At 39.1% G+C, this 27,099-nt stretch overlaps 1 protein-coding gene across 1 annotated transcript in view; it reads left to right on the top strand.

The window, feature by feature from the left end:
• LOC115366506 (ecto-NOX disulfide-thiol exchanger 2-like) overlaps window positions 1-27,099 on the top strand; it is a 189,081-nt gene that overhangs the window by 145,938 nt on the left and 16,044 nt on the right. Inside the window, exons 7-10 of the mRNA XM_030061992.1 lie at window positions 611-823; window positions 8,733-8,839; window positions 15,440-15,563; window positions 26,697-26,884. Coding sequence (XP_029917852.1) covers window positions 611-823; window positions 8,733-8,839; window positions 15,440-15,563; window positions 26,697-26,884 — 632 coding nt within the window. The remainder of the gene's footprint in view (window positions 1-610; window positions 824-8,732; window positions 8,840-15,439; window positions 15,564-26,696; window positions 26,885-27,099) is intronic.

Raw genomic sequence — 27,099 nt, 5'->3', positions numbered from 1 at the left:
GCTGCAGTCAAGAGGCACTTCTTCCTACTTCCTTAAACTGATGAAGATCCTCATTGGACTGAAACATTGATGTGATTTGTCATTAAATTTTGGGTGGAATTTTTTATTCAGTGAGCAAACTCCAATTAAGTTGTAATTAAGTTGTAAAAATGAGCTCGTTTGGGTTGATGTGGAACTTCCTGCTTGTCCCCGTCCATCAAATGCTTGAGGGGTCAATTTGTCGAGGCGATATTTTTGTGCGTTATCTTGCTCATAGAGTCCCTGACATTTTGTTTCTCCTTCCCCTTTCTTCTCCTCTTGGCTAGACAAAACTTAGTAAGCAGAGGTTGTTCTTTTATTGATTTTTGCCTCCTCATTTCTCTTTCTCCTTTCCTCCTTCCCTTATGTCTTGGTGAGGCGACAAAAAGTTTTCAGAAACTATACTTTTTTTTATTATCTTTCTCATATTGACTCCTGCTACTTCCTGCTCTATTCCTCCTCTCTCCCTCCCACTACCTCTGCACAGATGACAGTAAATGTACTGAGGCTAATTTTTTACTTTTTATCTTACTGTGCTCCTACCGAAGCTGACTATTCCTTTCTCCGTCTCCTGTCCTCTCGTCTCGGCCAGACGACAGTAAGTTTCCTGAGGCAGTGCGCGTGCTGTTGACCTGGGTGGAACGAGGCGAAGTCAACCGCAGGAACGCCAACAACTTCTACTCCATGATCCAGTCCTCCAACAGCCACATCCGCCGACTGATGAGCGAGAAGTCTCAACATGAGAAGGAGATAGAGGAGGCCAAAGACAAGTTCAAGACCGCTCTGGCCGGCATACTGGCTCAATGTGAGTTGTACATACTCAAAGACACACACCATAAACTTTGATGTACAATACATTATCTGTGTACTGCACTAAAATACACTTCAGACTTATTGTACCTGTACAGTGGAGCATAAACGGTGCATTGGCCTTAACTCTGCAACTAGTCATTTTAGCAAGTCATCTAGACTTATATTCACTGTTAGAATCTCGTTTTTCAGAAAACAGGTTTTTATTTAGGAAAAAGAAAACCATAGTCAAAGTTCAAAAGTAAGCAAATCAAAGGGGTTGGAGATGCCAGCCAAACAGAACAAATGATGGAGAAACAAATGGGCCAGTAACGCAATGGGCCGTGCAAACCCAGTTCATCCCCCTAAGCTATCAAAAAGAAAATACAAACTAAACTGAACCAGAACAAAACCTGATAGCTGGATGGCCAGTAATCTCCAACTCGAACTAAAATAACAAATCCAGCACACAAAAACATGCTGAGGGGAGGAAAACAATCCCCAAAAAGGCTGTGGGGTGACTTCGTGTCTGCCCCCCTCCCCTGCTTATCAGGTCCCCTTTTATTCTGATGCTTAATTGACTTCATTGAAGAAGAAGGTAGCTGGAGGAGAGAGAGAGAGAGAGAGAGAGAGAGAGAGAGAGAGAGAGGAGAGAGAGAGAGAGAGAGAGAGAGAGGGAGAGAGAGAGGGAGAGAGAGAGAGACGAGTGGTGCTCAGTGATGCACAGGGCTTTTACCTACCCACATGTAACAATGGCAACAAGTATAAGCATGTTGCAAGAATTCAGAAGAATGCAAAAACAGACTGCTAGTTTCAAGAAAATTCTGGAAAGAAGTTGGTCATCATCGGAAACAAGTGAGTTTATCTCATTTTACTTGTTTTAAGAAAAACGAGATTTGAAGATTGAATACGAGACTAAATGACTCACTAAGATAGAGGTTTTCTTTGCAGCGTGTGCAAGTGAATTTTAATTTCCACCTCATTTACATTTTAAAATGTGACACCACGTAGGGCAATACAACACATTCATTCACATTGACCCTTTTCCTTTACCCACTCACACAGAGATGCACTTGACATTATCAGCACACAAATACCAAATGCAGCACTAACTAACACAAATTAATACAGACATGCTCTCTACAAAGGTTTCCTTTATGAATTTCCTGCTGCCAGTCTGCTGTCCTTGTGAGGAAACAGTTCAGTTAATGTAGTCTAACAGAGACAGAGATTAATTTTATAGTAACAACTATTCCTTCATCAAAGTCTTAAATGTTTCCCCCTGTGCATAGTCATATTGCTGTACTTTATTTTTGTACATTGCCATATATGTTTCAGTCTTCAGGTAGAATATCATAGCACTTACATTCTTGTTATCAGAATCAGAATCAGAAATACTTTATTGATCCCCAAGGGGAAATTGGGTAAGTAAGGCATCTGGTGGATTCCCAGTTCCTCAACAGCTTTTTTGTTTTTTGTACCTTTCAAGAGACACTGCTGTGTGGTATCTTGTCTTAAGTGAGACGAAAAGGAGATAACCAGTTATAAATGCTAGTTCCATTTAGTGTCTGAGAAAGAAATTAGTAGTAGTCCACCAATCCATACATGGTTGTCATTAAAAAGCAGATGAATCTCAGAGGCCCAAACTCATGTAGACTCATATGAGTGTACTCAGTAGTTATGAAAATGTACCATGAAACATATTATGATAATAATAATAATTTGATAGAGTTCTCACAATTCACAAACAAGTCCATAAAATACATGATAGTTTTTAATAAACCATGAACAAGTGCTGTATACAAAAAGCTAGTTTGTGCCTTAATTCACAACTGATATTACTACTTTGAACTTTTAGCTTCTACAATATTGTCATTTAACTGATGGGTAATAGAAGTGTGTTTAAGAAAGTGTAGTTGAATTCCCTTGGAATTATTCTACTAACATCCTCAGTCTGTAACAGACAGCTGCAATATATTGAACTGAGTAAAAAGTCATTCAGCTAATATTTAATTTCTTAGTTGCATGTGTAAATATTTGGTCATTTGTTGTTCTTGCAATTTGTTTCCCTGGCACTTATATAGACCTAAGGGTGACTGTAAAATGGAAGTTTGTCCAAAACCATTCTGTAGCGAGGATAGCAGTTTGAGTTGACTTTGCTGGAATCCACAAACCATGCATTTTGCTGTGCAGCAGCTGTTCATGTAGAGGAGAATGCAATCAGGACAACGTTCATGAGCTCCTTGACCAAGCGTGTCTCGGTGTAAATGTAAAATCATGCACCGTATCACACTGCATGCATACCATACATACACCTAGACATACAGTATATAGAATGGGACATAAAAAACAAATGCACGACTAAGGTAATGGCCCATTCCCTCTCTCTCGCTCTCTCCCTCTCTCTCTCTCTCTCACGCTCTCTCCATCACACTCAGAACACATCCAATAAACAATTTATCCTATTCCATGGCCCCCCAGAGAATAGCGTCCAATCCCCCAGGGTGTGTCGTTCAGTTATTGCCGTACGTGGGCAGCAGGTGCCATCGACCACGCTACGCTACGGTGATTCCCATGACACTCTGCAGTGCGCCCTTTTATCACAGGTCACTACTCTACACACGGTATATCGAATGCTCAAATATCCAGAGAGAAATAGCGCGACCATAATACTCTCTTAACCTGCAAATTTTCACACATCTGAACACGCACACACAGACACACAACCTTTAACACGGACAAGCTCTTTCTCCCTCCCCGTTTCACACTCAGATACACTGGCACATCGATGCTTCCTCATATGTGTATGGGAGTAATACTTCACAATAAGGCTCAATAGACAATGGTGTTCAAATTCTTTGTAAGACAAGGACAAACTTGAATGAGCCTTTATCCTAAAAGCCTCGTCATGACAGTTGTAAAATGGCACTTGCTTGTGTGTGTGTGTGTGTGGTTTTCATACTCAAATGTACAAGAATAAGTGGCAGCCGACCAACAGAAAACTGCAATGCCTAGAGCTCTATCACGTGCCTGCGAATCCTTTACAAGTCACTGTAGAAATGAAATCACATTATATGTTCATTAATGAAGTTCATTAAAAATATTAATAGGGCTATTAGTGGAGAATAAAGCAGATACAAAGTATTTATGAAACCTATTAGAGGGCCAGAAGTGGCCATAATGCCTTTTTTGATTTTCATAATTTTCTGCTCCAGTGATTACCCCACGGAAGAAGATGATCATTATTGTGGTTATGTACCTAATTTTCTCTGTTTTTCTCTATTTTCCTTTTGTATACACACTCTCAGAATCACACACCCTCAAACACAAAACTCTCACTGTTTACTAATGACATCTCTCAATCTCAGGAATACTCAGAGAACAAGTTTGTATAACCCCAGGTGAAAAAGAACTGGTTCTGTGCCAATAACATCTCATTATCACGGTGTCAGAGTGACAGTGCTGGATGTGACAAAAATGTGGGACAGTTGTCACCTGTGATCACTCATCCTCTGTCAGCACCTCAAGAGCTGATAAGACAGAGGTGCCGGTGCTTTTGTCTGGTAGATACTCCATCCTGAACTTTTTATAGCAAATAACTCTTTAGGATGAGCAAACAAAATATTGCTTTCCATTGTCTATCATTATCTTATCTAAAAAAAAAAAAAAAGTTAATAAGTATAAGTAAGTATAAGTAAATTTATTGATAACTTGGTGCGAACTTGCTAATGTAACAGTCAGAAGTCGTTTTTTTTAATCAACATAATTTTATTGGTTGAGCATTTGTTCGTGCCAATTAATTGTAACAGATATGGAGTAATAATGTAATCAAAGCTATCAAATTGTTTTATAAAAAGTATTTTGATGTATTATTTGACTTTTTTTTTTTTTTTTTTTTTTTTTTTTTTTATTTAATGTAGATGCCATTGCCTCTGTAGACATGGTCACTTTTAGGCTCCAGCTGAAATTCGGATGCTCTGCTGTTTGTTGTCGCTGCACTAGCTTCAGTAGTAAAGCCCAGGTTTGTTTATTTGGGGGAATCTGTGTGCTGCTGTCAGTCCAGTGGCGTCAAAGTGCTGGTGACACGACTGCGAAGACATCACTCTGAAATGCAGTGCAAGCTACCAAGGCAATGACAACCTATTGTCGTCAAAATCAAGGGTAAAAGAAAACAACAGAGCTAGGTTTAGAGAGGCATTTGAATCAATGGTATTTAAGTATACAATCCATGCATAAAGTACCCATTATGATTTTTTTTATGATGTACTGTATAGTATGAGTAGACCTGTGGGGATACAAGGTAAGTGCATCTATCTTCCCACGCAGGCAGATTGTTTATCCCATCAAACTGCACTGCAAACTACATGAGGCACTTTGAGAGTCACTACTATTGTGTGTGTCACATTGTTTTTCTGATATATTAAATCTATTCAGAATCCATGGAATGCACAAAAGACAAAAAAACTCCATGCCAACTCTTTGAGCTGTGCAGATGACAGGCAGAAAATAACAAAAGTGAGAAACTGCCACCTGGGATGAGGCAGTCACTCTGCCTCTCAATTTGATGCATATTTATAAGACTTGTATTGATATCTACGTATGCTGTATTGGCTTTTAAAGGCCAGCTTGAAGTGGGCTACAACCTCCTATGACTTTAGTTTCTCTCTCTCTCTCTCTCTCTCTCTCTCTCTCTCTCACTCTCTCTCTCTCTCTCACTCTCTCTCTCTCTCTCTCTCTCTCTCTCTCTCACTCTCTCTCTGTCTATTTCACCCTGTCGGTCTTTCTCTTGCCCCCCTCTCCCTCTCTCACTGTCTGTCTTTCTTTCTTGCTCATTAAAGGCCATCCTCCTCCAACTCAATAATCCATACAAACACTTATTTCTATTCATGAGTTTGTCTTCCATTCGCTGTGGTTGCACCCATGCAAATGTCAACACAGAGATTGGTCTCCCGTGAGGCGGTTTTACACACCACACCTGTGAACAAAAGACACATCCATATTTACCAGGCTCTGCTTTTGTCAGAGCTCCAGACCGGCATCCAGGGACACATTATTACAGGCATTCACACTCCTGTCTCCTTGAATAGAATTACCACCATTGAAAAGGCTCTGAACAGTGGGTCTGTTTTGATTATTGAAGTTAGTAATTTCACCGAATGTCATGGTAACAGAAAATGTGATCCAGTAAAGTGACTGGCCACTGCTGGTTTTTGACTATCCCGTGAGCGGCCTTAATTTTATCAGTTTTCTCAAGGTGGAGACGAGATGCCACCATATGCATTCCTTGGCTTGTGTTGAATCCATTGCTGTTCTGGTGGCAGAGTGTTTGTCTCACAACAGCCAAAAGGAACTGCAAGAAAGACAGAATTTAACGATTCCAGGAAAAAATCTATTCTTGAGCCTGACATACACCCGACATGCACACACACACACACGTACACACAACATCTACGCAATATCTACAGGCCCTTTTCCACTGCAAAGGTACCGAACCTGTGGAACTTTGGATATTACTTTGGCCAAGGGTCTAGTTCACGTTCCAGTTGATTTATTGTCCCCTGCGCGTCCCACATTCCCACATTGGCTGTTGAGTGTTTGAAGAAGCCAAATGGAGAAAAAACGGCACCCTTGAGCAGGTCCAAGCTCTCATCATCATTTGGCCAGGGGATGAAGTCTGAGCCAGTTTGAGGGAATGAAAAGAAATGGAAAAAGGAAAATATTGCTTAGCCACCAGCACGATCCTGGCCAAAACGGAAAAAATAAAGTGCATCTGTTTTAAAAATGTGTAATAAAAAAGACATATTGTCATTACTGTCCTTGCTTTGTTGAATATGCTATCAGTGCCTTTTTCTTTAAGTCAGTTGCGGCGCAAATGTCTGCATCTAGTGCCAGTTCCTGTTTGCCCCCATTTGGTCTAGTTCTTGTTTCTTGTCCATTGGAAAAGGGCCCAAATTTCACCCGTAACAAAGTCAGGATCTGATAGTCTACACACTGAGCATATCGTATTATCATATTATTGTTTCATTGAGTGACTGAGGGAAGCCTATTAAGCTGTATTGCTGAGTTCAGTGTCTTTATAGCTGCTGTCAAACAAGCTGTCGCCAAAGTGCCGCGATGACGTCTCCAGTGCAGGAATGTAGCCAGTCAGCGAAAACCATGAAAGGTTTTATCTTGGCATTTATTGTGAATGCTGAAGTGTTTATGAATTCTGAATTGATGTCTTCTGGCCTGGCCAACAATCACAGAGCCATGTACTAGCATCTGCTACAGGTGAGGAGATTAATAATTAATAATGTGATGACTAAAAATTAATTAGCTGCCAAATCACAAAATGTCTACAAAAAGAAAATGTGCAGTATTTTGTTTTCTGTTTTTACTGTGCGGTAGTTATGGTTTCTTTTATTCTGAACACACATTGTGCTTTATAGACATGGGTATAATTTACATAATTTCACCACAGCTATTAATAGTTGAATTAATTGAAGTAAAAACAGAAATAATCATTGGTGTTTGAGTCCAACAGAGAAATCCCTCATTACCACAGTGTCGATCACATCAGATAAGCTGTCATTCACAAAAATGACTTTGTGATACTTTCCTGGGGTTGTCAAACAAAAAATGTCTCAAATTCATAATTTTTTATGCTCTCTGTCTGTGTTTGTGTCCTCCATTGCTCTTTCGCAATTAAAAGTGCATTTTAGCAAACAATATTTGACTTCATCTCAGTTGATGTGGCCTGATTATTACCCCATGTGCCAGACACCGCCCACCTGGTGTTGATGTTAATAACAAACATCAAGAATCATTTGCAAGTGCTTGTTTTAGTGCTGACATGTATGTATCCACATTGTCACTGCCACAGCATTAAAAGAGGCTCCACTTGCACAACACTCACAAAACATATTATATTTGGTCCTTTGAAGTGCCACATGAAACACTTTAAACATTATTGTCAAATTAATCATGATATCTTGGTGTAATTAGCATAAACGATGGTCTAGGCAGTCGTCAGCGTCTGTTGTACAAGTGGTATTGCTGGTGCTAATGTTTCTCAAAATTAAGACCGCATTTTCCATTTTCCATCCTCATCGCCTCCTGTCACAAACAGAATGGTGCTTCCTTGGTTAAAGGTTTTCTTTTGTTGAGAGCTGCAGTGCCATTTGCTCTTGAAGAACAGCGTGTTCTGCCTGTGTTGGGCCTTAAAACAAGTTCGCTTTGTCCTGTAAAACGAGCCTGTGGATTTATCACAAGATCCAACCCAGCAGTCCAGAATGTAAAATGCAGTGAAGAGGCCAACAGAGAGTGTCTGGCTCTCAATGGTCTTGTTTGCTTACAGTAACAATGTTTCAAAATTAATGTGATAATCACTTATTAATGTGAAAGGATTTTATTTTAAGACCTAAGACCCGGAGGAAGGTGTTCTCTCTGAAACATATGCTCTATAGTCGTAGCTTTTTAGATAATTAGAGCTCTGCCAATGACTTGGACAGAGCATTAATTTGTAATTTGTTGTGTGTGTGTGTGTGTGCAGACCAGCAGGTGAATAGCTATGTGGCAGTAGCACAGGGTCAGATCATACTGAAACATGTTGGTCACTGCACCTCTCCTTGCACCAACACCCAGCCATTCTACAAACAATAAGTCAACACTGTAAGCATGAAGCACAGCAGACCTGGGTGAAATAATATTAGAGAAAACTGTTTGGCATGTGCCCCACATATATGGCCCTAGCTGTGTTAAAACAAATTTATGAAGTCACTATTTGGCCCAGGCCTGAAACACACACAATATATACACATACATAGCTTTTTAATTTCTCAGCTGACTTTACTTTTTCACTCCTCTACTCCTTTCCACCCACCCTCTGTCTGTCTCTCTCTTCCTCTGGCCCTTCCCTAAATCTGCACACCTCTTCCTTGCCACAGTTGAACAGATTGTGTCTGTATTCCAAGCTGCTTCCAAACAAAAGGCATGGGACCATTTCTCCAAAGCTCAGCGCAAGAACCTGGACATGTGGCGCAAGCAGGCTGAGGTTGGTACCATCATTTCCCATATTGATTATTATTATTTTTTATGTTGCTTATGTAGTGTTACTGAATAAGACCTTACTTACACAGCAGCCATTTGCAAATATTTTTTCAAGTTTCTTCATAAATTCAGAATAACCTTTTGCATAAAGGTAAATTAAGGACAAACAGTTGCTTTTTAGATTGACAATTGTATAGACAGAAATTTTAATTCTCTCTCTAAATCCACATTCTGCAGAGCAGTTTCAAGTAATGTTTAAATAAATTGTGGGCTATGTTTTGATGTATATATGAAGTTGCTATAACAATCAAATAAAAGCAAACATCAAACTCAAAAGAAGTCAGGTAAAACAAGACGGAACCAAGACAAAAGGATAACAACAGTGGATTTAATTATATAAGTATGTACGGGATTAACTGTAAAAGAAAAAAGAAAAATATCACAAAGCAAGCCAGTGAAAATACGTTTTAAGAAGTTATTTAAAAGATAAAGCTAATTGTCCGTGCCTAAGTTCCTCAGGCAGGTTGTTCGAAATCTTGGAGCCCTGATTGTACAAGCCTGGTCGCCGTCGGACTTTGGATCAGACTGAAGGGCCCTGCCTGAAGATCTGAGGCTACACACTGGCCCAGCAAGGGTTAAAGATCTGCAGTACAGCTTGGTGCTTCCAAAGTCATCAGCAGAATCCTAATATAAAGTTTAAGTTTAAAACTTACAGGCAGCCAGTGAAGATATGACTGAATTGGAGCAATGGGATATTGTCTGTTGTTATTCATCCATGATAAAGACCCTGCTGGGTTGACACGTCGCGTAGTTAGTCAAATAAAGCGTTGGGAGCTGTAATCCGGCGTGCACATATTCTTCTCCCTCTATTTCCATATTGTCTGTTGTTCTTACCAGATATCAACTGCTGTATTTTTTAATTAGCCAGGGACATGACAAAGACTTTTGTTGCATGCTACACTGGGAGTCTAAGAAATGAATGACCTTCTCTGGTGTGTATGACTGTTATAGCAATGGAGAGAAATGCATTTAGCCAAGGAGGCTTATGTTAAAGGACCTGAACCTTGAGTAACTTCACAAATAATGGGTATTTAAATAGGTGAGTTTGCGACCACGATGGAGAAAGTTTTATGTAAATTCAGCCAGTTAAATACTGTGTCCTTCATGCAAACTCAGAAATTGAGGCGATCACTTAAAATTGCATGCTCTGCAGTATCAAAGGCTACACCAAGATCTAAAAGATTTAGACCAAACTTTCACTAAACTCTGCTGCTAAAGGAAGGTCATTTGTTGCTCTAATGAGGACACCTCATGAGGCAAACGTTACTCTGAAACAAATTTTGCATATATGTTTTGATATTAATTGATATTAGTTGAGATGATACCGAAAAAAAAAAAAAAAAAGAGAGAGAGACAAAAGTTGGGTTGAAATGAGCACACTGTCTTTGCAGATAGTTTAAGGACAAAACAGCCAGGGTCAAAACTGACATTGTTTTGGTACTGACAGAAAGTTCAGTCCATTAGGCCAGCTGGGCATAGCATGGCACTATAAAATGCCAGTTTTGTTTGGGTTATGTTACAATTCCTACTCATCCTAACAATGAATGCATTCATTATATTATTACTTCAACGTGGAAAAGACTCGTTGCAGCACAGTCATAAGCGGTGAACTTGTATTATCGTTTTCTTTATCCAAAAATTGAAACTGAACTCAAGGCTGAAGTTCTGTGATGTGTTGGTAAGTGCCAGGCGAGCTCTCCTCTTCTCCCTGTCTGTCTTCCTGTCCGTGCTCTCTCTTTTTCTGTGCTGCTTCTCCCTCTTTCACATGCACACTGTCTCCTCTGTTTTTTTCTCCACCTGTGTCCTTCGTTTTTCTGATGAAAAATAATGAGCTACTGTTTTTTGGGGGTCTCTCAGGGCTACCAGGATCAGGTAATTTTAGGCAACTCAGATGTATCTCTACAGCTCTGAACTATCTCATCAGTCATCGCCTAAATCCATCTAAACAGACACATTAAATTACTGATTTGCATGTTTTGTTTGCACAGGAAATTGAGGTCATCCATCTCATTTAATGTTTTTTTCTGAAACTGATGCATTTTGCGTTTTTTCATTAGTATTTATTGTCTGACAAATGCCACATTAATTATCATTAAGCCTTGTTGTGTTTAATGGAGGGTGTGCTGTATTTAATGGAGGGTGCAGGAGTGTGGTGTATATCTGATTGGTAACTTTGATCTGCCGAGAGTCTCCTAATGCCAAAGTGTAGAAACAGTTGATTTAGGGTTTAATCAACAGGCAGATATTATATGCACTATATGCACAATATGCACACGTGCATACAAACAGACACACACACCAGCACAGACAGTACACACACACACACACACACACACACACACGCATATATATATATCCATGTGTAGAGAAAGTGCACACTATTGTGAATCAAGCTTTTGTCACAGCATGTTGCTGACACATTCTCTCTGTTGAATGTCAATGAGGCTCTTGTCTTTGTGAATATTCATGTACAGTATCTGAAGAGAATAGCATCCATTCTGTTCCATCCCCCACAGATCTACGAAAATGCTAATGCCTTTCCAGAAATAGATCTATGACATTAACAAACATTCACAACTGCTGCTGGGAGCTGCCCACATCAGGGTGTTGATACATTAATCACACTTTACTCTTTAACCCATGAATATTGATTTGCTGTTTCGAGGGGCTCAGTGCCTCCACACACCCTTTTCTTAACTCCTCTCCCACTGCAATGACAGTAGCTTTCGCACAGAGGTTTTAGCACTACTAAGTGTTGTTTCAGGTCTCAGTGCATGCCACCATTGTTGCTAAAAAGCTATTGTGTCCAAGTTAAGTGTGTCTAATCAGCTGCTGTACCATTCTCGCTGCTTCGCTCGGGCTGTGTTGTTCCCATCAGTGTATCAGTAATAGGCCAAACTGCCTCACCATCTGTACACCAGAAGGATCACAATGGAAATAAGTTTTCGCCTCGGTTGTGACACCCTGGGTGACATCAATTTTGCTTGATATATTTTTGAAGTTGCCAAGTTTAACATATTTATCATCTAATAACCCTTTTACTATTGCTCTTTTCCACTAGTCTTCCTCTTTCTTAGCTTTTGTCCTTTGTTTACATTATCCATCCTTTTAGTTTTATAAAATGTATACATGCTGTTTGTCTTTGAATAAAAACCTCACTCCAAATGTGCCACACCTGACTTATATCTCCAGCTCAGATTTGAATACCCCATCTGTGCTAATTTTGAGGCTGTCATTGATGTAAATTGGCTGGTTGGGGTCAGGGTCACAACACGTCAGACTGTAGTCTAAACTAGTGGGTGGCCATGCATGTAATAAGAATGACTGTGTATGCGCTGCGGTCAAGGCTAATTAGGTTTCACCTAAATCACTCCATATCTATTTTTGGAGGAAAGTGATACCTGCAGTTTGTTCAGTATTTACAGTGAGTCTAAGTGAGAATTGTCAGTGTGTCAGTCAGCAACTGCCTTTGTCAACTTTTGTTATTTAATAATCTAAACTACTTTTCAGTGTTGAGCACTGCCTTTTTGTATGAGTATGTATTGTTTTTTTTTTGTTTGTTTTTTTTTTCAAATGATAGCTATCTCATCTCAGAGTGAAGCTCTTTCCATCATAAACAAATCAACTCTATATTAAAAAGGGCCCTCACGGTCATTAAAGATGAGGAATTGCTGACAGTGTCTTAAATTTGGCTTTTTTTGTTTTTCTTGCAATAAAACGTGTGAGCACAATAATGATCCCGAGAACTGTGGAAACCCTTTTATTCACGAGCTGTGCTGAAGTCCCAACTGACTATAACTTTGTTTGTGTTGTACTAGTGTGTGCTGTAGCTATGTGTGTATAATGGTAACTATCTACATTTTTATGGAAAAGTGCAGGAACAGCCACAAGCAAGCAAAAAAGCAAGATATTTTACAAGGAGGCAATAAGTTAGAAACATCAAAGCAAAAGTGCAGGTATAAGGCAGCATCAGCACTGAATCTTTTTTTTTTTTTTTTGATTGATTGACTTTCCTTTATTTTGACCCCCACACGTGTACAGCATTTACAGTGAATGTGAGTGTATCCAACTGTGTAAACATATACATAGTTTAGAAGCATCAAAGACAAGACCAAGACAACACAAAACAGAACGTAGCGGCAAGAACATGACACAGGCACAGCAGGCACAGTACAGCATTTCATAGTAATGTGTATATGTGTGTGTGTGTGTGTGTGTGTGTGTGTGTGTGTGAGTTAGATAAGTGGCAGATGTTGTTAACTATGGAGTTGTGGATTGGGCAGAGGATGTGTTGGATTCAGTATGATGTGATTATTAATAAATAATGTATAACAATGTAAACCAGCCTATATACTATATATCGAAGGTAACAATATATGCAAGTAGGAAGTAAAGAAAGGATGATACAATATCTTGCTTAAACAAATAAATATAGGCTAGATATGGTAGTCAATGCAAAGACAGTAAACTAACAATAATGATGAGGCTGTGGCATGTATAACTAACATGAAAATAATGATGGACAAGGAGGAGGGCAGGGCAGAGATGGGAAGTTAGAGGAATTTGGATGATTGAGGTCAGCAATGATATGATAATCAGAGTCCGGCTCCTGTCACCCCATCAGTCATTTGATGTATTTATTTATAAATTTTTGACCCCAGTCGTGGTGCAGGTGGTGGTGGGCTGCAGGGAGTCAGGCACCTAATCATGACGGATATGTGTTGTAGGATGTGATCTGCCTGTGATCTGTGTTAATGGCTAGATGTACGCTGGCTCACAGTCAAACCCAGGTCTGCGGTGTGAAAAGAGAGTTTCAGAGGATTCAGCTGAGGAGAAAATCCTCCACACAGGCAGCATGTCTAGCTATGTCTCATCCTCCTCTCTCTTCACTTTAAGTTAAAACCTGTTTTATCTCCCCGGGGAGTCCATCAGCTCCTCTCCCCTGTGACGTAGCACAGGAAGTAGAACAGGACAAATTGAAGCTGTATCCTTGCAGGTGGAAAATATAGACCTCTAACTACTTTTTACTGCATGTCTTACTGTTGTGGTGCTGTTCTACCCATGAGATAAATATTAAATACAAACATGTAGTAGATAAATTTATTGGGAAAATTGAAATTTTACCATTTCCTGACTGAGTAGGCACACTGAAGAGTGTCACAATACACATGCAAAAGTTGCTCTGTTTTTGTATCATATTAAATGCTGCTGCACAACATTTGAAAAAGAATAGGCTAAAGAACAGAACAGCATTCATAAGGTTCTCAGTCGAACAGCCAGAAGTTATCATGAAGGATTACAGTCCTCTTTGATCTTTAGTCCTTCAACATGCTCAATAGCCTGTTTTAATCCTGCCGTCGTTTATCTGTTTTATACTTTCACACCGTATTAACCACAGAGAAATGGCCTTGTGTCCTCCTACGTGATAACCGATACACGTTCACTCTTGATGCACGTTCACTCTTTCTCTGTGTGTGAATGCGCGTGTCAGTGCTTTTGTGTATTTGATTGTGTTGTGTGTATGTGTGTGTCTGTCTGAATATGTGTATGCTGATAGTCAATCCACATAAAATTTTAACACTGGTTCTAGCTCTCTTTTTTAGAGACTCTATTTAAGCAAGAAAGAGGTAGATGGACCAAAATAATCTCTCTGCAGGTCAAACTGCCTCCATAAATTTACACAGCCCAGAGGTGAAGTACAGCTGGTCAAATCAGACAATTATGTATAATGGATCCAGGTCAACCCGTATTTGCACATAATTCAAAATGGTTTTCTTAACCTACTTTATGAATAATTTAATGGTGTATTTTTTATACAGACGACCTTTAATGAATGCCCTTTTGTTGATGCTGGATATCAATGTAGAAATACATCAGTCCTCTAAGGATCATCACATTTGCCCCAGCGGTTTTCAAGATACTGTGCGTCAAGCTTAAGATCCTGTCGGCCTGTTGCTGGTGCTGTGTTGTGCCACACAGGGTTATATTCAAAAAGATGGACCCCAATGTTAACATCCAAGTTTCATCTAAACTGGTCAGCAGAGGCTCCAAGGTTATGTGTAACGGATGACTAGACGCAGCCCAATCCATATTCCCTTCTGCAAGTTTCAATCATGGGGAACAACCATGTACACCTTTACTGGTGACAACTGAAAAATAATCCGGGGAAAAGATGTGACAACAAGTAGAGAATCTAACCAATAGTCAGCTCACTCCCATCTGCACCAGTAGAAGTGGTGTCAGAGATGCATTATTCCCCCCTTGCAGTCCAGATGTATGCATTCATTCAGAGACTACCTGCCTGGCCTCTGTTAGCCTGGAGCTGAGAGCCATGAAGACACTAGACAGATGGCTGTGCGTCTACAGCAGAGGCTGTTAGCAGCTAAGATGACTTGCAGAGTGGCTGTGTGTATATGTGTGTTCACGCATGTGTTTATTTTCACATGTGTGCACAGGTGTGTGTCCAAGGATTTCCTGTACAACCAGGCATGCTGTACAACCGCAATATTTACTTACCTGCTGCTCCTCTTATTGTGCTTTATAGGAGATTAGAAACATGCACAACGAGCAGCTGATGGGCATCAGACGAGAGGAGGAGATGGAGATGTCTGATGATGACATGGAGGATGCCCCCGCTACCGACAGCAAGGACTCTGAGGACTCATCAGGTAAAGACACTTCAGCAGCAAAGGCACTTGAGGAGGTATGCATGTTGCTGAAAGTCACACTTAGGTGCTGTGATCCTACCATGCCTCATATATCAACAGTATTGTGTTTGAAAAGTGACTGCATTAGAATAGCTCCATTCTATATACAACTGGGGAAAAGGCACATAAACTTTAAACTAAACCTTTGCCTGCTTTAAGTGGCAGTAGGACACGGTTGTTTGAATGTTTGAAGTTTTGAAGGACTTCATTACCCAGGCATTCAGAGGTAAGTCGAGCTTTCTGTGGATGAAGCACTCATTCCTACTTAGGAGAAGCTCCCATATTTTGTTCTTAAGTTTTAATTCGATCATTCCTGCGCACCAAGAAGACTTCCTGTCAGAGTCTATACCTGAATCTCAGTTAGTGGGAATGAGATGTGCTTCTCTCTTGTAGCCCCAATTTGTGATTTATGCTGATAAAATGAATGAATGTTTGCATAAAATCTTGTACAGTGCGTCTTTTATCTGGTTTCGCGTGAACAGAAGGGTGGGTTACACCAAGTTTATCATTGTCAAAACAGTCATCAAATAGCACAGATGTTTGGTGGAATCAGGATCACACCTCCAGAAGGCACAACAGGAAGGTCGATCCCCCCCTCGACACTGATCACAACAATACTTATCTACACTTTGTTTACAACATCACACTCTAACCAGTCTATTTCTAACCAGTCTATTGATCTCTACATTAATAGGATAATGTTTTCCTCTGCTGAAGGTTTCTTTAGGCTCCAAGAGGTTTAACAAAAGTTATAGGTGTAGACCATTTTTAAGTGCATATCTTTGACTATACTTTTGCTGAAGCCTTTTTTGAATAGGTATTCATTTTGTTTTATTATTCACAGCAAAAGTGCTCTCCCTGTATTTTTTTTTTTTTCAGCAAACTCCTCCATTTTTTCAGTGTTTCTTTGACTATACTACTGCTGACATTCATATTGAATATGCATTCACTTTGTTTCATTATTCAGTACAAAGGTGCTCTCCCTGATGTTTTCAGTGATGGTGAAAGAGATGACAATTCTCACATTAAACTGAAAAGGTTTTGATCCTTGAAAACCAATCAGAAGTGGCTTTCCACGTAACAATGCATCTTGAAAACTTAAAGCGTACTTCATGAACTACTTCAAAACTCTTCAAGAGGATCCTTGACATTCTTGGCACAATTAGCCAGTTCAAGTAGCAGGGTCGCTATTTAAGCTGGATTGCGAATGATTAAATATTGCTAGTACTTCCTGTTCAAAGATAGCCTACAGTAGTTACACAGACTTTCTACTGTAGATTACATGTTAAATCATTCTTATGGTGAGTAGGCCATCCATGAAAAACACAGGAGGAAACAATCATGTATCACTCAAACCCTGATTCTTCTGTCACACATGGGCAGAGGAAGTGCCCCGTCCTCATCTCAGTCCTCCTCCACCTCTTCCTCCACATCGTCATCCTCATCATCACCCTATTTGCGTTTATCAACAGCCAACCGTTGTGGAACATACTGTAAACAGCAGTGATGCTCTCTCTGGACTGAACAGCAACCTTCACCTGTGCAGTCGAGGCAGCTAAATCTCGCCTTCAGATATAGCCTGCGCTCCACCACATTTCTGGATCTAATGTGGACATTGTTGTATCCCTGCTCCACTGGGTAGCAAGATTTGGCAGAGGGGCCAACAGACAGAATGAATTGAATAAAATATGAATATATTTTACAATATGAATTGAAATAAAATACATAGTAATCTGGTAATATAATGTAATCCCTTCCTCTAAATAACATAAGTTGTGTAACATTAATTGACTTTGTAAAAACAAGCGTAAGCAGATTCCTGGTAGTTTTTGAAAATAGTTTTTATGTTTGCATCTAAAATAAAGCATGCTTTAACTGGGTGATAAATAACGTGCACTTTTAGGTTGAAGTAGCTGTTTTTTCCTTTAGTAAATCAGTTGCAAGGAACTACTATAAAAATTGGAATGAATCCCTCCTTAATTTTTGCACTTCTTGGCTGGCACGCATATTCATCAGCTCCAAGGTGCTAAATGTTTCTACCCTGGTGTCCACCCTCAGTTGCACTTGCAAAATCAATCTGCACACCACTGATGAATCAGAATTGTTACTTTTTTCACACACAATGCCATTAGTGCAACCACAAACATTTAGTAAATCAGGGTGTGTGTGTCAAGAAGCCTGTTACTGTAATGAATCACCGTTTAATAATCAGTGAAATCATTAATCTCCTGATCTTTGTAATGTTGTCATTCCAGTAGAGCTGTGTCTGGTAGGCTGTCCTGTGGATATAAGCTGGTGTGTAATATAGACCCAGATAAATATTACAGGTCAATAGTTTTCACTTGTTGTGGGAAAATATTTACTGAACTTGCTGGCTCATTAGCCACACTCTCTGTGTTGTAGGCCAGTTGCCTGGGAAATGCTTAGACCCGACTGCAGCAAATAACTGCCTACACAAGGCATCCAGTATGTTATTAACATAGGCCATATCATACCACTTGCTTTGGCCTAATAATAAATACATAGGTAAAAGCAGGTGGCTTTATTTATTTATTTATGTTCACAATAAAATACTAAAGGAAAAGTGTTTTTTGATGTTGTGGAACACAGCGTATTCATATGTAGGCAAGACAGCAGCCGGTCTGCAGGTTTAATGGCTTTGCCTTAGTGACACCTGAAAGAGACTTGAAACCTCATGACTGGCACCAAGTTGAAAGAACGGGAGCATATTTCACTTACCACATGAACTGTGAGTATTTTTGGCTTTGTGAAATGAGTGAATGTCTTGAAGAATGACTTCAAGCATAACTACATGCTTTGGGAAAGCCACCCTGAACCGGTTGTTGCTGATAAACAATACATCTCTCTCTCTCTCTCTCTCTCTCTCTCTCTCTCTCTCTCTCATACCCTTTCTCTCTCCATCTCTCACAAGCCCAGCTCTTTTATTTGTCTGTCTGCCTGTCCTTCTCTTTCTCCTTCTCCCTCTCTGTGTAACTCTATCATATCACTATTAAAATGTGCACAAAATTTTCGAGACCCACTGTAGAAGACCTATGCATTCATAATGATTTGTTCATTAAAGGAGATGTTCATCAGTTTTTGACATTATTTCTCTTGCATACCTGCCGAGCATATGGTCAGGTGAAACTCAAACAGCAAGTTCCCACCAGAAGCCTCAGTTTTGCTCTTAGTAGTTGCCATAGAGATAATCCAGGTGATATTATTAATTAGTGCCTGCTCAGAGGTGAATTGAACATTAAATATTAACAATTGTTGGTTTTATTATCAAATATTAAATATTTAGAGAGTTAGTTTCAGAACAGATGTGTTTGAAAGAGGCAGATTTGGTAGATTTGCAATAGCAGTTCACAATGAGACGCGTCTCATCAAAACCAAGGAAATAGGGTAATTGTGAATGTAAAATGGGTTAAAACAAAAACAAACACAACCACAAAGAAGTCAGGAGTAGCTATGAAATGTGGCAGATTTTATTAGTGGAGGTTATTCATCCTGGTTGCTTAATTCATGTCCATGCAGTCGGGGCTTGTTCTGTGGAAATGTAATTACAGAAATAGAAATTACATTAACTCCATTTAATATAATCCCTTATCCTAACATTTACTCTCACCACTGCATACCAAACATTAACCCTTACCTACAGTAAGCCAAAATAAAACTCTATCCTTAATCGTAAAATAAAAAACGTACTAACCTTACCCTAAATTATTCTGAACTTTAACCCTTATTCTAACTGAACCTGATTCTCATTCTGTCTTTCAATGGAAAAATCCATCTCAAAACACATTATTGCTATAAAAAAGTAGCTTTTACTGGTGTACTTAGCATTTCTCTGCCATTTTGTGTTTGTTTGGTGTTGAATTTTTCTCATTCCTATGGATTGCTTTGAATAGCCAAACACATAAACGCAGAATACATCCTGTTATTTCAAGATATTTCTAGCATAGATTCAATGTAGCTTGATAGCGGGACATTTTCAGCACAATTTATATCAGGTTGTTGGTGTCAGTCCCTCAGAATCAGAGAGCAAGGGCTTCTCGCTGCACTCACCACTTAGCAGCAATGTTCAACAATCATACAAGGAAAAATCTATCCATCCATCCATCTCTCCATCCATTTTCCATACCTGCTTATTCCTATTCAGGGTCATCATAGAAAAGAAAGCCAATTTATCCACCGACATTAGCCTTAATAGGCCATAAAGGAATGCAACCACAAATCATGTTGTGCTGGAGTAAGTGGCGGGCTCGCTAAACCTCGCTCTATTGCTCTTACCACGTGATCACAATCGCTGCTGCTCTGCACATACTATCATAAGCGAGAGATGGAACAAGGTCAGGCACTTTGTTTAAGAGCGGTGTCCTTACAGCCCGACAAATGGTGACGTATTATATTTGACTCTGCCTATTTACTTTTATTGAAAGAGTGAGCTGCTTGCAGACAAAAGAGAAAAGGTGAATGTCTGTGGTAGAATCAGGTAGTGTTATGGTGCAATACAAGAACAGAGTATCCTAAAGATCGGCTTTTTTTTTTTCCACCCAGGGAGCTGGAGCTGGAATTGGCCAGTGGTAACTTTGCTACTGTTTCACTCGTTAATTCTTGGTGGAATAAACATTATTAGGCATACTTTACAAAATGTCAGCAGTTAATTTACACACACTTTTATGTTTTAACTTAAGTCCAAGAGCTAAACTCCTATTTCTACTGTGACGGCCAGTTGGCCCTGTTTCAGTATAATAAGTCTTGTTATTTTAATGGAATCTGTTGAATCTGTGTTATGAATCTATAATGCTCTCCACAACTGCTTTCTTAATAAGGATAATCCCAAAGGGTGATGGAAAATAAATAATTGAATCAGGTACTTTGTGTGCAAATGAACAATTAATCAAAAACTGTCCCCTTTGAGGGGTGTCCAAGTTTAAAATAGGAGTATATAGAGCAGGGACAACCACTCACCATGGGATGCCAAGGGTGAGCATGGTTTTGTTCCAACAAAGCACTAAATGAAGTGATTTTCTTTTGTTGAGGTTTTGCTGCTCACTGGTGTAGTGTTTGGTTGAAAGGAACACCTACATATTCATGTCTTAAGGACTGATAATGTATTGTTTACAGACATTCATACATTTCTCATTTTACACATTTGTCCAAGTAGGGAACAGCCTCTTTAATGTGAAGTGTCACTCCTGTTTTTCACGTGCAGTGGAATTTAAATATGAAATTTGAAGAAATTAACACCGTGAGATTCACATTCACATTCACAGGAACCGCAGAGAACATGAGCTGTAATTACCTATAATTAACAGGTCTTAAATATGTAATGTGTTCACATCATGACGCTAACAAGCAGATATGGCACAGTGGATTTTCTTGTGCTTTTCATGTAGGCCAGTAAAGTCTTGTAGCTATGAGTATGAATTTCAGCTGTGTCTAGCTTATCAGAGTTTTTTCTTGCCCACTATTAGGATTAAGTCAGGGTGTGTCGTCCTGTTTCTTGTAAACATATGGACATGTAAACAGTGATCCTGTGCTCTAAACAAACCTGAACTTGAACTTGAGTCTTTGCTTTTATAGCTGACAGTGTCCAACTACAGGGACAAACATCAGTGCCGTGTTTCTGAGGATGTGAATGAAAGACAAGACTTTTATTTTGATGGCTATAGGGAGTCACCATTAAACTGAAGAGATGTGAATGCAACCTCTGAGTGATGGCAACAGCATCTTGTTTTCCACAGTGCCATACAGCCAGTGGGACAAACTGGGGGGGAGTTGATTATCATTAAAGTTGTTGACCAAAGGTGAAACCGTTCTCAATTCTGATTGCTTTGATAAACACCAACTATTGGCTTGTTTGAGTCAGTGGAACAAGAGACTTTCATTTTGAGGAGTCTGGAGAGACAAATTGGAAGATTAAAATTGTTTATGTGAACTAAAGAAAAATCATCATCATAAAAATGCTATTTACAGCTGGTACAAATAACTTTGGCTACTATTGTGTAGTTTCAAATATAACTTAACACAGAGTCAACCATAGGTTTGAAGTTGGAAGAGCAACATTTTGAGCAGTGTTAAATTATACAGCACCAACAGTTGAGGTTAAGAGGGAAATGTAGGAAACTGACTAATTGAAGCAGACGTTGTTGAGGGAGCATGCAGACATTGTGGGCATAATGAAAAAATTATAGCACAAGCTCATGGAATGCACTGAAGATCATAGATTACCATAATTAGATTATACAGACGAGTGACAAATTAAACGAAAATCCAAAATAAAGCATCTTAGTATGGTCTTGGGCCAACACAAGCTTCCAGAAGAGCTTCATTGCGCCTCGGCACAGATACTCCAAGTCACTGAATCTCTCCTGAAGGGATGGAGCGCCATTCAGCCAACAGATATTGGACACAGAGAGGGATACTATAGCAGCGTTGCAGTACATAAACCTCTCATTACAAAGACAAATACACATCTGAGAGTTCAGTGGTGTAAAAACCTTAGGTGCCGATGTACAGAGATATGGGAAAAAGTGATGTGGTCAGATCAGTCATCATTCATCATACTCTGGACGAGTGGGCGAGTGCGTGTGTGGCATCCACCAAGAGAACGCTACAGGCCTGAATGCTGGACCCCAACGCTGAAGGGGTCTGCTGACTCTGTTACACTGTGGTGGGCATTTTCCACTTGTCCCATTAGAGAGAAGGATCACTGCAAATCAGTACAGAGTTATTCTGAGTGATCGCCTTTATCCTATTACAAAATGTTGGGACTGGTTTCCTCCAGGATGAAAGCCTCCATCCACAGGGCACAAGGGCTCTCTGAATGGTTTGATGAGGATGAAAAAGATAAATCATATGCTTTGACCTTCGCAGACACCAGATCTAAACCCGACTGAACACTTACAGGAGATTTTTGACCGGTGTGTTACACAGCGCTCTCCACCACCATGATCAAAACTCCAACTGCAGGAATATTTTTTGGAAGAACGGTGCTTCATTCCTCCAGTAGTTTTCCATGGACTTGGAGAATCTATGCCAAGGTGCACTGAAGCTGTTCTGGTGGCTTATGGTGGCCCAACACCTTACTAAGACACTTTATCTTGTTTTTTCTTTTAATTTGTCACAAGTCTGTATAGTGTTACAAAATGAAAGGGTGGATAACCCTAATCCAAAGCCTGGATCCTAAATTTATGCTTCGAAGAAATGAAAAAAGGCCAAAAGGACCCCATTTCACACAGTGTCCTCACTCTGAAGGTCTTGAAAATAAAACTGTTTTTCACATTGATAGTAATACAAGAAAACACACACTTATACGCAAAGACACACTGACACACGCGTACACACACACACAGAACTGGGTTGTGCATTACATCTATTGAGAAAAAACCTTTAATCTGATATAAGATAAAGGCGACACAATAAGAAATAGATAAATTGAGTTGAACAGGAAAAAGAACTAATCTTTTTGAACTTTCTCTAAAGGATAGTCACACCCCTCAGGCTTCACATTAGGTGATGTTTTTGTTATTATTTCTACTGAGAAGCTCTGCAGAAATAAATCTGATATGCAACTAGAGACGACTGACTCCCCACCCCTCGCAAAAATAAATTAAAAAGGATAAAGTTAAACAGAGAATAGGGCTAATATTCCTACAGCTGGCTCTGATGAACAGATGCCATATCAGGACATCGCTTATTATTGTTCCTTTTGATAAACTACACGCTGATAAGTTTAATATGCGATAGAGGCTACATTAGATATCAGCAGAATTAAAGTCAAGAAATCCACTCAGGTCAAAGACTCCGTGTTGGCCAGACAGCTTGACCTGAAATGCTCGGATGTGATAAATATTGAATTTGTGTGATAAGATAGGAATACATACACACATACACACACACACATACACACACACACACACACATAAACATCACACACTGTACCACAGAAGAAATACATAATTCAGAGAACCAGTTTTCTGGTGATGAAAACTTTGACTGTACGCTTTTGGAAAGTTTGATCAGGTTTCATTAATTGGGCAGGAAAATAAACAAAATTCAGGGCACCTGCCAGATGTGGCTCGCATTACATTTCTCGACTGATACCATGAATTGTTCAACAAATATGATCATTACAGTCCTCTGTAGAATATTTGAAGGAATCAAAGACAAAAGCATAATCTTTATTTTTTAAGCAGGATAGAATGGACATCATTTACAAAGCTTTTTCTTAAATACTTATTATTTTTGTTCCAGAGAAAAGTATCTATGAAAAACCAACCTGGGATACATGAGACATGTCAGCAACTCCCCTCAACATGTCCTTTGACGTATCTGATGATAATTGTTCATAAGTTGGACACAAGTGCTTGTCGCTGTTGATTAGTAGGCTCTAGGTAGACTTTCTGGCAAGCTCATAAAAAGCCTGTGACTTATTGGTTGTGTGCAATTATAAGGCGCTAGGGGAAATGTGGAGAATTCATGGTGAGGAGAATTTTAAGCTCAAAATAAAAGTGTCGTTATGGGGAGTGGAGTTAGCGGGAAAAAATTAAATTATAAGCAGTGGAGTGGCACAAACGGAGAGAAAAATTGCACAAAATCACTGGTGTTGTCAGTGTCATTAGAAATGTACCTGAGATGAAACTAAAAATAAATGGTTTGACTTGAAGTTGCGATGGAAAAAAGGCCTGTAACTCAAAATAGGGTGGGTGAGCAGGGTGCTGTTGAGCAGCCTCATCTGGATAAAGAGATTGAGAGAGCAATAGAGGAGTGTGCTCTCAAGTGTGCAGTTACCAGCGAGCTTGGATGGTGATTTAATTCCAGCTGCATGTCTCTCAGATGGTCAGCGCCGGCATGAAACTATATTGTAATGTTGTTGATTTAGACTGTAGTACTTGACGGGATCAAGCACAATGGCCTCTTAGCGCACTTGTGGTGCACTCTGAAATGTGGTGGAGTGAGTGCATGCATGATGATAATTATATGATTATTATGCAAGATTTTATTATTATTATTATTATTATACAAGATAATTATATGAAGTCCACCAACTGTGTTTTTGAGGCCATTTTTAGAAGTGCTTTTGTCTGAGCCTTTTGTTCAGTGTTGTGTCCAACTAGATAGGAATAATGTGATACTCCAAATCTGCTCTATGTGGTATAGAGCTGATTTGGAATACCATGTATGTATGTCTATGTTTTTTTTTTTTTTTTTTTTTTTTTTTTACAGTACACAGTTTTGACTTATTGATCTGTTTATATACGTTATAGATATATAAATCAATATGTCATCTCCTCATTTATCAATTTCCTCACTGAAACCAGTGAATGAATGACGAGGCTGAGTTTTTGCTGACCATGTAGATTTTTGATCATGATCTCCAGTTGGATAGGCTTGGAATACAGTATTTTAATACGCCTTGGTCTTAATACAGTACTTATTTTCAATAAATAATACATAAAAAAACTGTGTGCTATCTCTTTATTTGTGTTAAAATTTCAATTTCCTTATTAAAAATGATGAATTAATGATGCTAGACTGTTTTAGTCTGCCTTTTATGAATTTATGGATCATCCACCTTGATCTCCATTGGACAAGCATGGAAATATAATAATTTGACAAGTCAAGGATCTTAATACAATATTTATTTACAATAAATAATTAGACTTATATAAATTTAAAAAATACATCATCTCTTCATCTACTTCACAAAATCTGTTTCCTAATGAATATTGACGCTCTTTTTTTCCCTCAAGTTTCTTTGTAGCATTTTTTTCTTTTTTGTCCGCTTAGCTCTCTGCCTTTAAGTGAATATCAGAATCAACCATCTATATTGCATGTAGTAGGAATTTGTTTTGATGAGTTGGTCAGGGCACACAGCAAACAATACAGTGTAAAAAAAATATGAAAAACAATGGCAAAAAAATCATGTAAACATTCATAAATACACTTTAAGATTAATTACGATCGTGCACAGTTTTTGTAAATGATGTCCAGTGTTGTTTCTGTGAATGAGGTCAGGTCTGGTGAAGGGACTTTTAATCACTCGCATAAAACTTTTTTGTTTGTTTTGTTTTGGGATTCATTATAGATCCCTTTAGAAGACATCAAATGGGTTCAATCTTTTCCCATCATGGAAAATTATATTGCAAATTAATTACATCGCAAATTCCTCAGAGAATCTTAGACCAAGACAGAACTGAGAAAATGTATGTCTGACATTTTGATTAACAATTGTCAACTGTTATTTGTACAACAGCTACCTCCTTTTGTGCTTACTTTATCAATACACAATCCGTGTATGCCAAATGTATACCAAAATCAATAAACCTGTCTCGCCCTGCTTTCAGTGGCAAACTTGAGGTCAGCTCCATTTGAATTAAATCTCTTCAGGAAAGTTAATAGGGAAAAAAGATCCCTATTGAAGTCGGAAAAGCCTATTTAGAGATAAAAGCACTTTTGCTATTTTTCAGTAGGGATTGTATTTCATTTCCTGCATGGGAATGTAATTTCTTAAAGGCTCCCATACTCCCCATTTGATTCAGAAATGTAAAAAGGAGGAGAATGATTCTTTGTCTAACATTCTCTTGGGGATTTTGCAGTTTTTCCAGTATTATTCAGATAAGGAAGAATTCATTTTTCACAGCTTTTATGAAAAAATTTGTGATTTTTTTTCTGTCTTCTATAGTTGTGGGAGGTAAAAGAATCGAGACTGATGATGTTGCGAGTCGAAGAGTATTTGGTAGGAATGCATGTGAGGATGACTGTGACGTGCTGCAATTGGACTGTTACCATTCTTAATTTGTCAAACCAAGGGATAATCTGTGAAAAAATATTCCCAGTCCTTATTTTAAAGGAAGTAAGGTGTTTTGTATGTTGAGTGTGCCAGGATTTATCAAGCCCTGTAATTTCCAGAATGGTGTGCCTACCCTTAATCCCCTTAGCTATAAACAACCGGTACATCAATGTGCACACGCATTCTGTGTGTCTGTGCATGTGTGTGTGGATTTGTGCTTGAAGTGATATTCTACAAGAGGAGAATCATTCTTTTATAATAGTCTAATATTGTGTAAATGTGTCTGCCTGCAGGTACATCCCAAGCAGAAGCCTTAAAAGAGGAGAATGACTCCCTGCGCTGCCAGCTGGACGCCTACAGGAACGAAGTGGAGCTGCTGAAACAGGAACAGGGCAAAAACCAGCCAATCAGGAGCGAGGAGGACAACACACACTCTCAGCAGCTCAGCTTCCTGCAGCAGGCTCTGCAGGGCATGCAGAAGGTAATGCATACATTTAAATACATACGCATTCAGTAGGTACTAGGATTACATCCATATATCATTTTGCAAAGTTCAGTTTACTTATTATTGCTTTAGTGGCATATAAGTGCAGCAGGCATAAGACTGTCATGGCAGTTTTCCAAGAAAAAAATCATGAAGCTACTGTGATAACATGTTAACAATGACAGTAATGACACAAACAACATACAAACAAA

The sequence above is a fragment of the Myripristis murdjan genome, chromosome 10, assembly GCF_902150065.1.
Source record: "Myripristis murdjan chromosome 10, fMyrMur1.1, whole genome shotgun sequence".
Lineage (NCBI taxonomy): Eukaryota > Metazoa > Chordata > Actinopteri > Holocentriformes > Holocentridae > Myripristis > Myripristis murdjan.
Note: the sequence above shows the minus strand (reverse complement) of the source record. Positions and strands in the feature narration are given on the sequence as shown.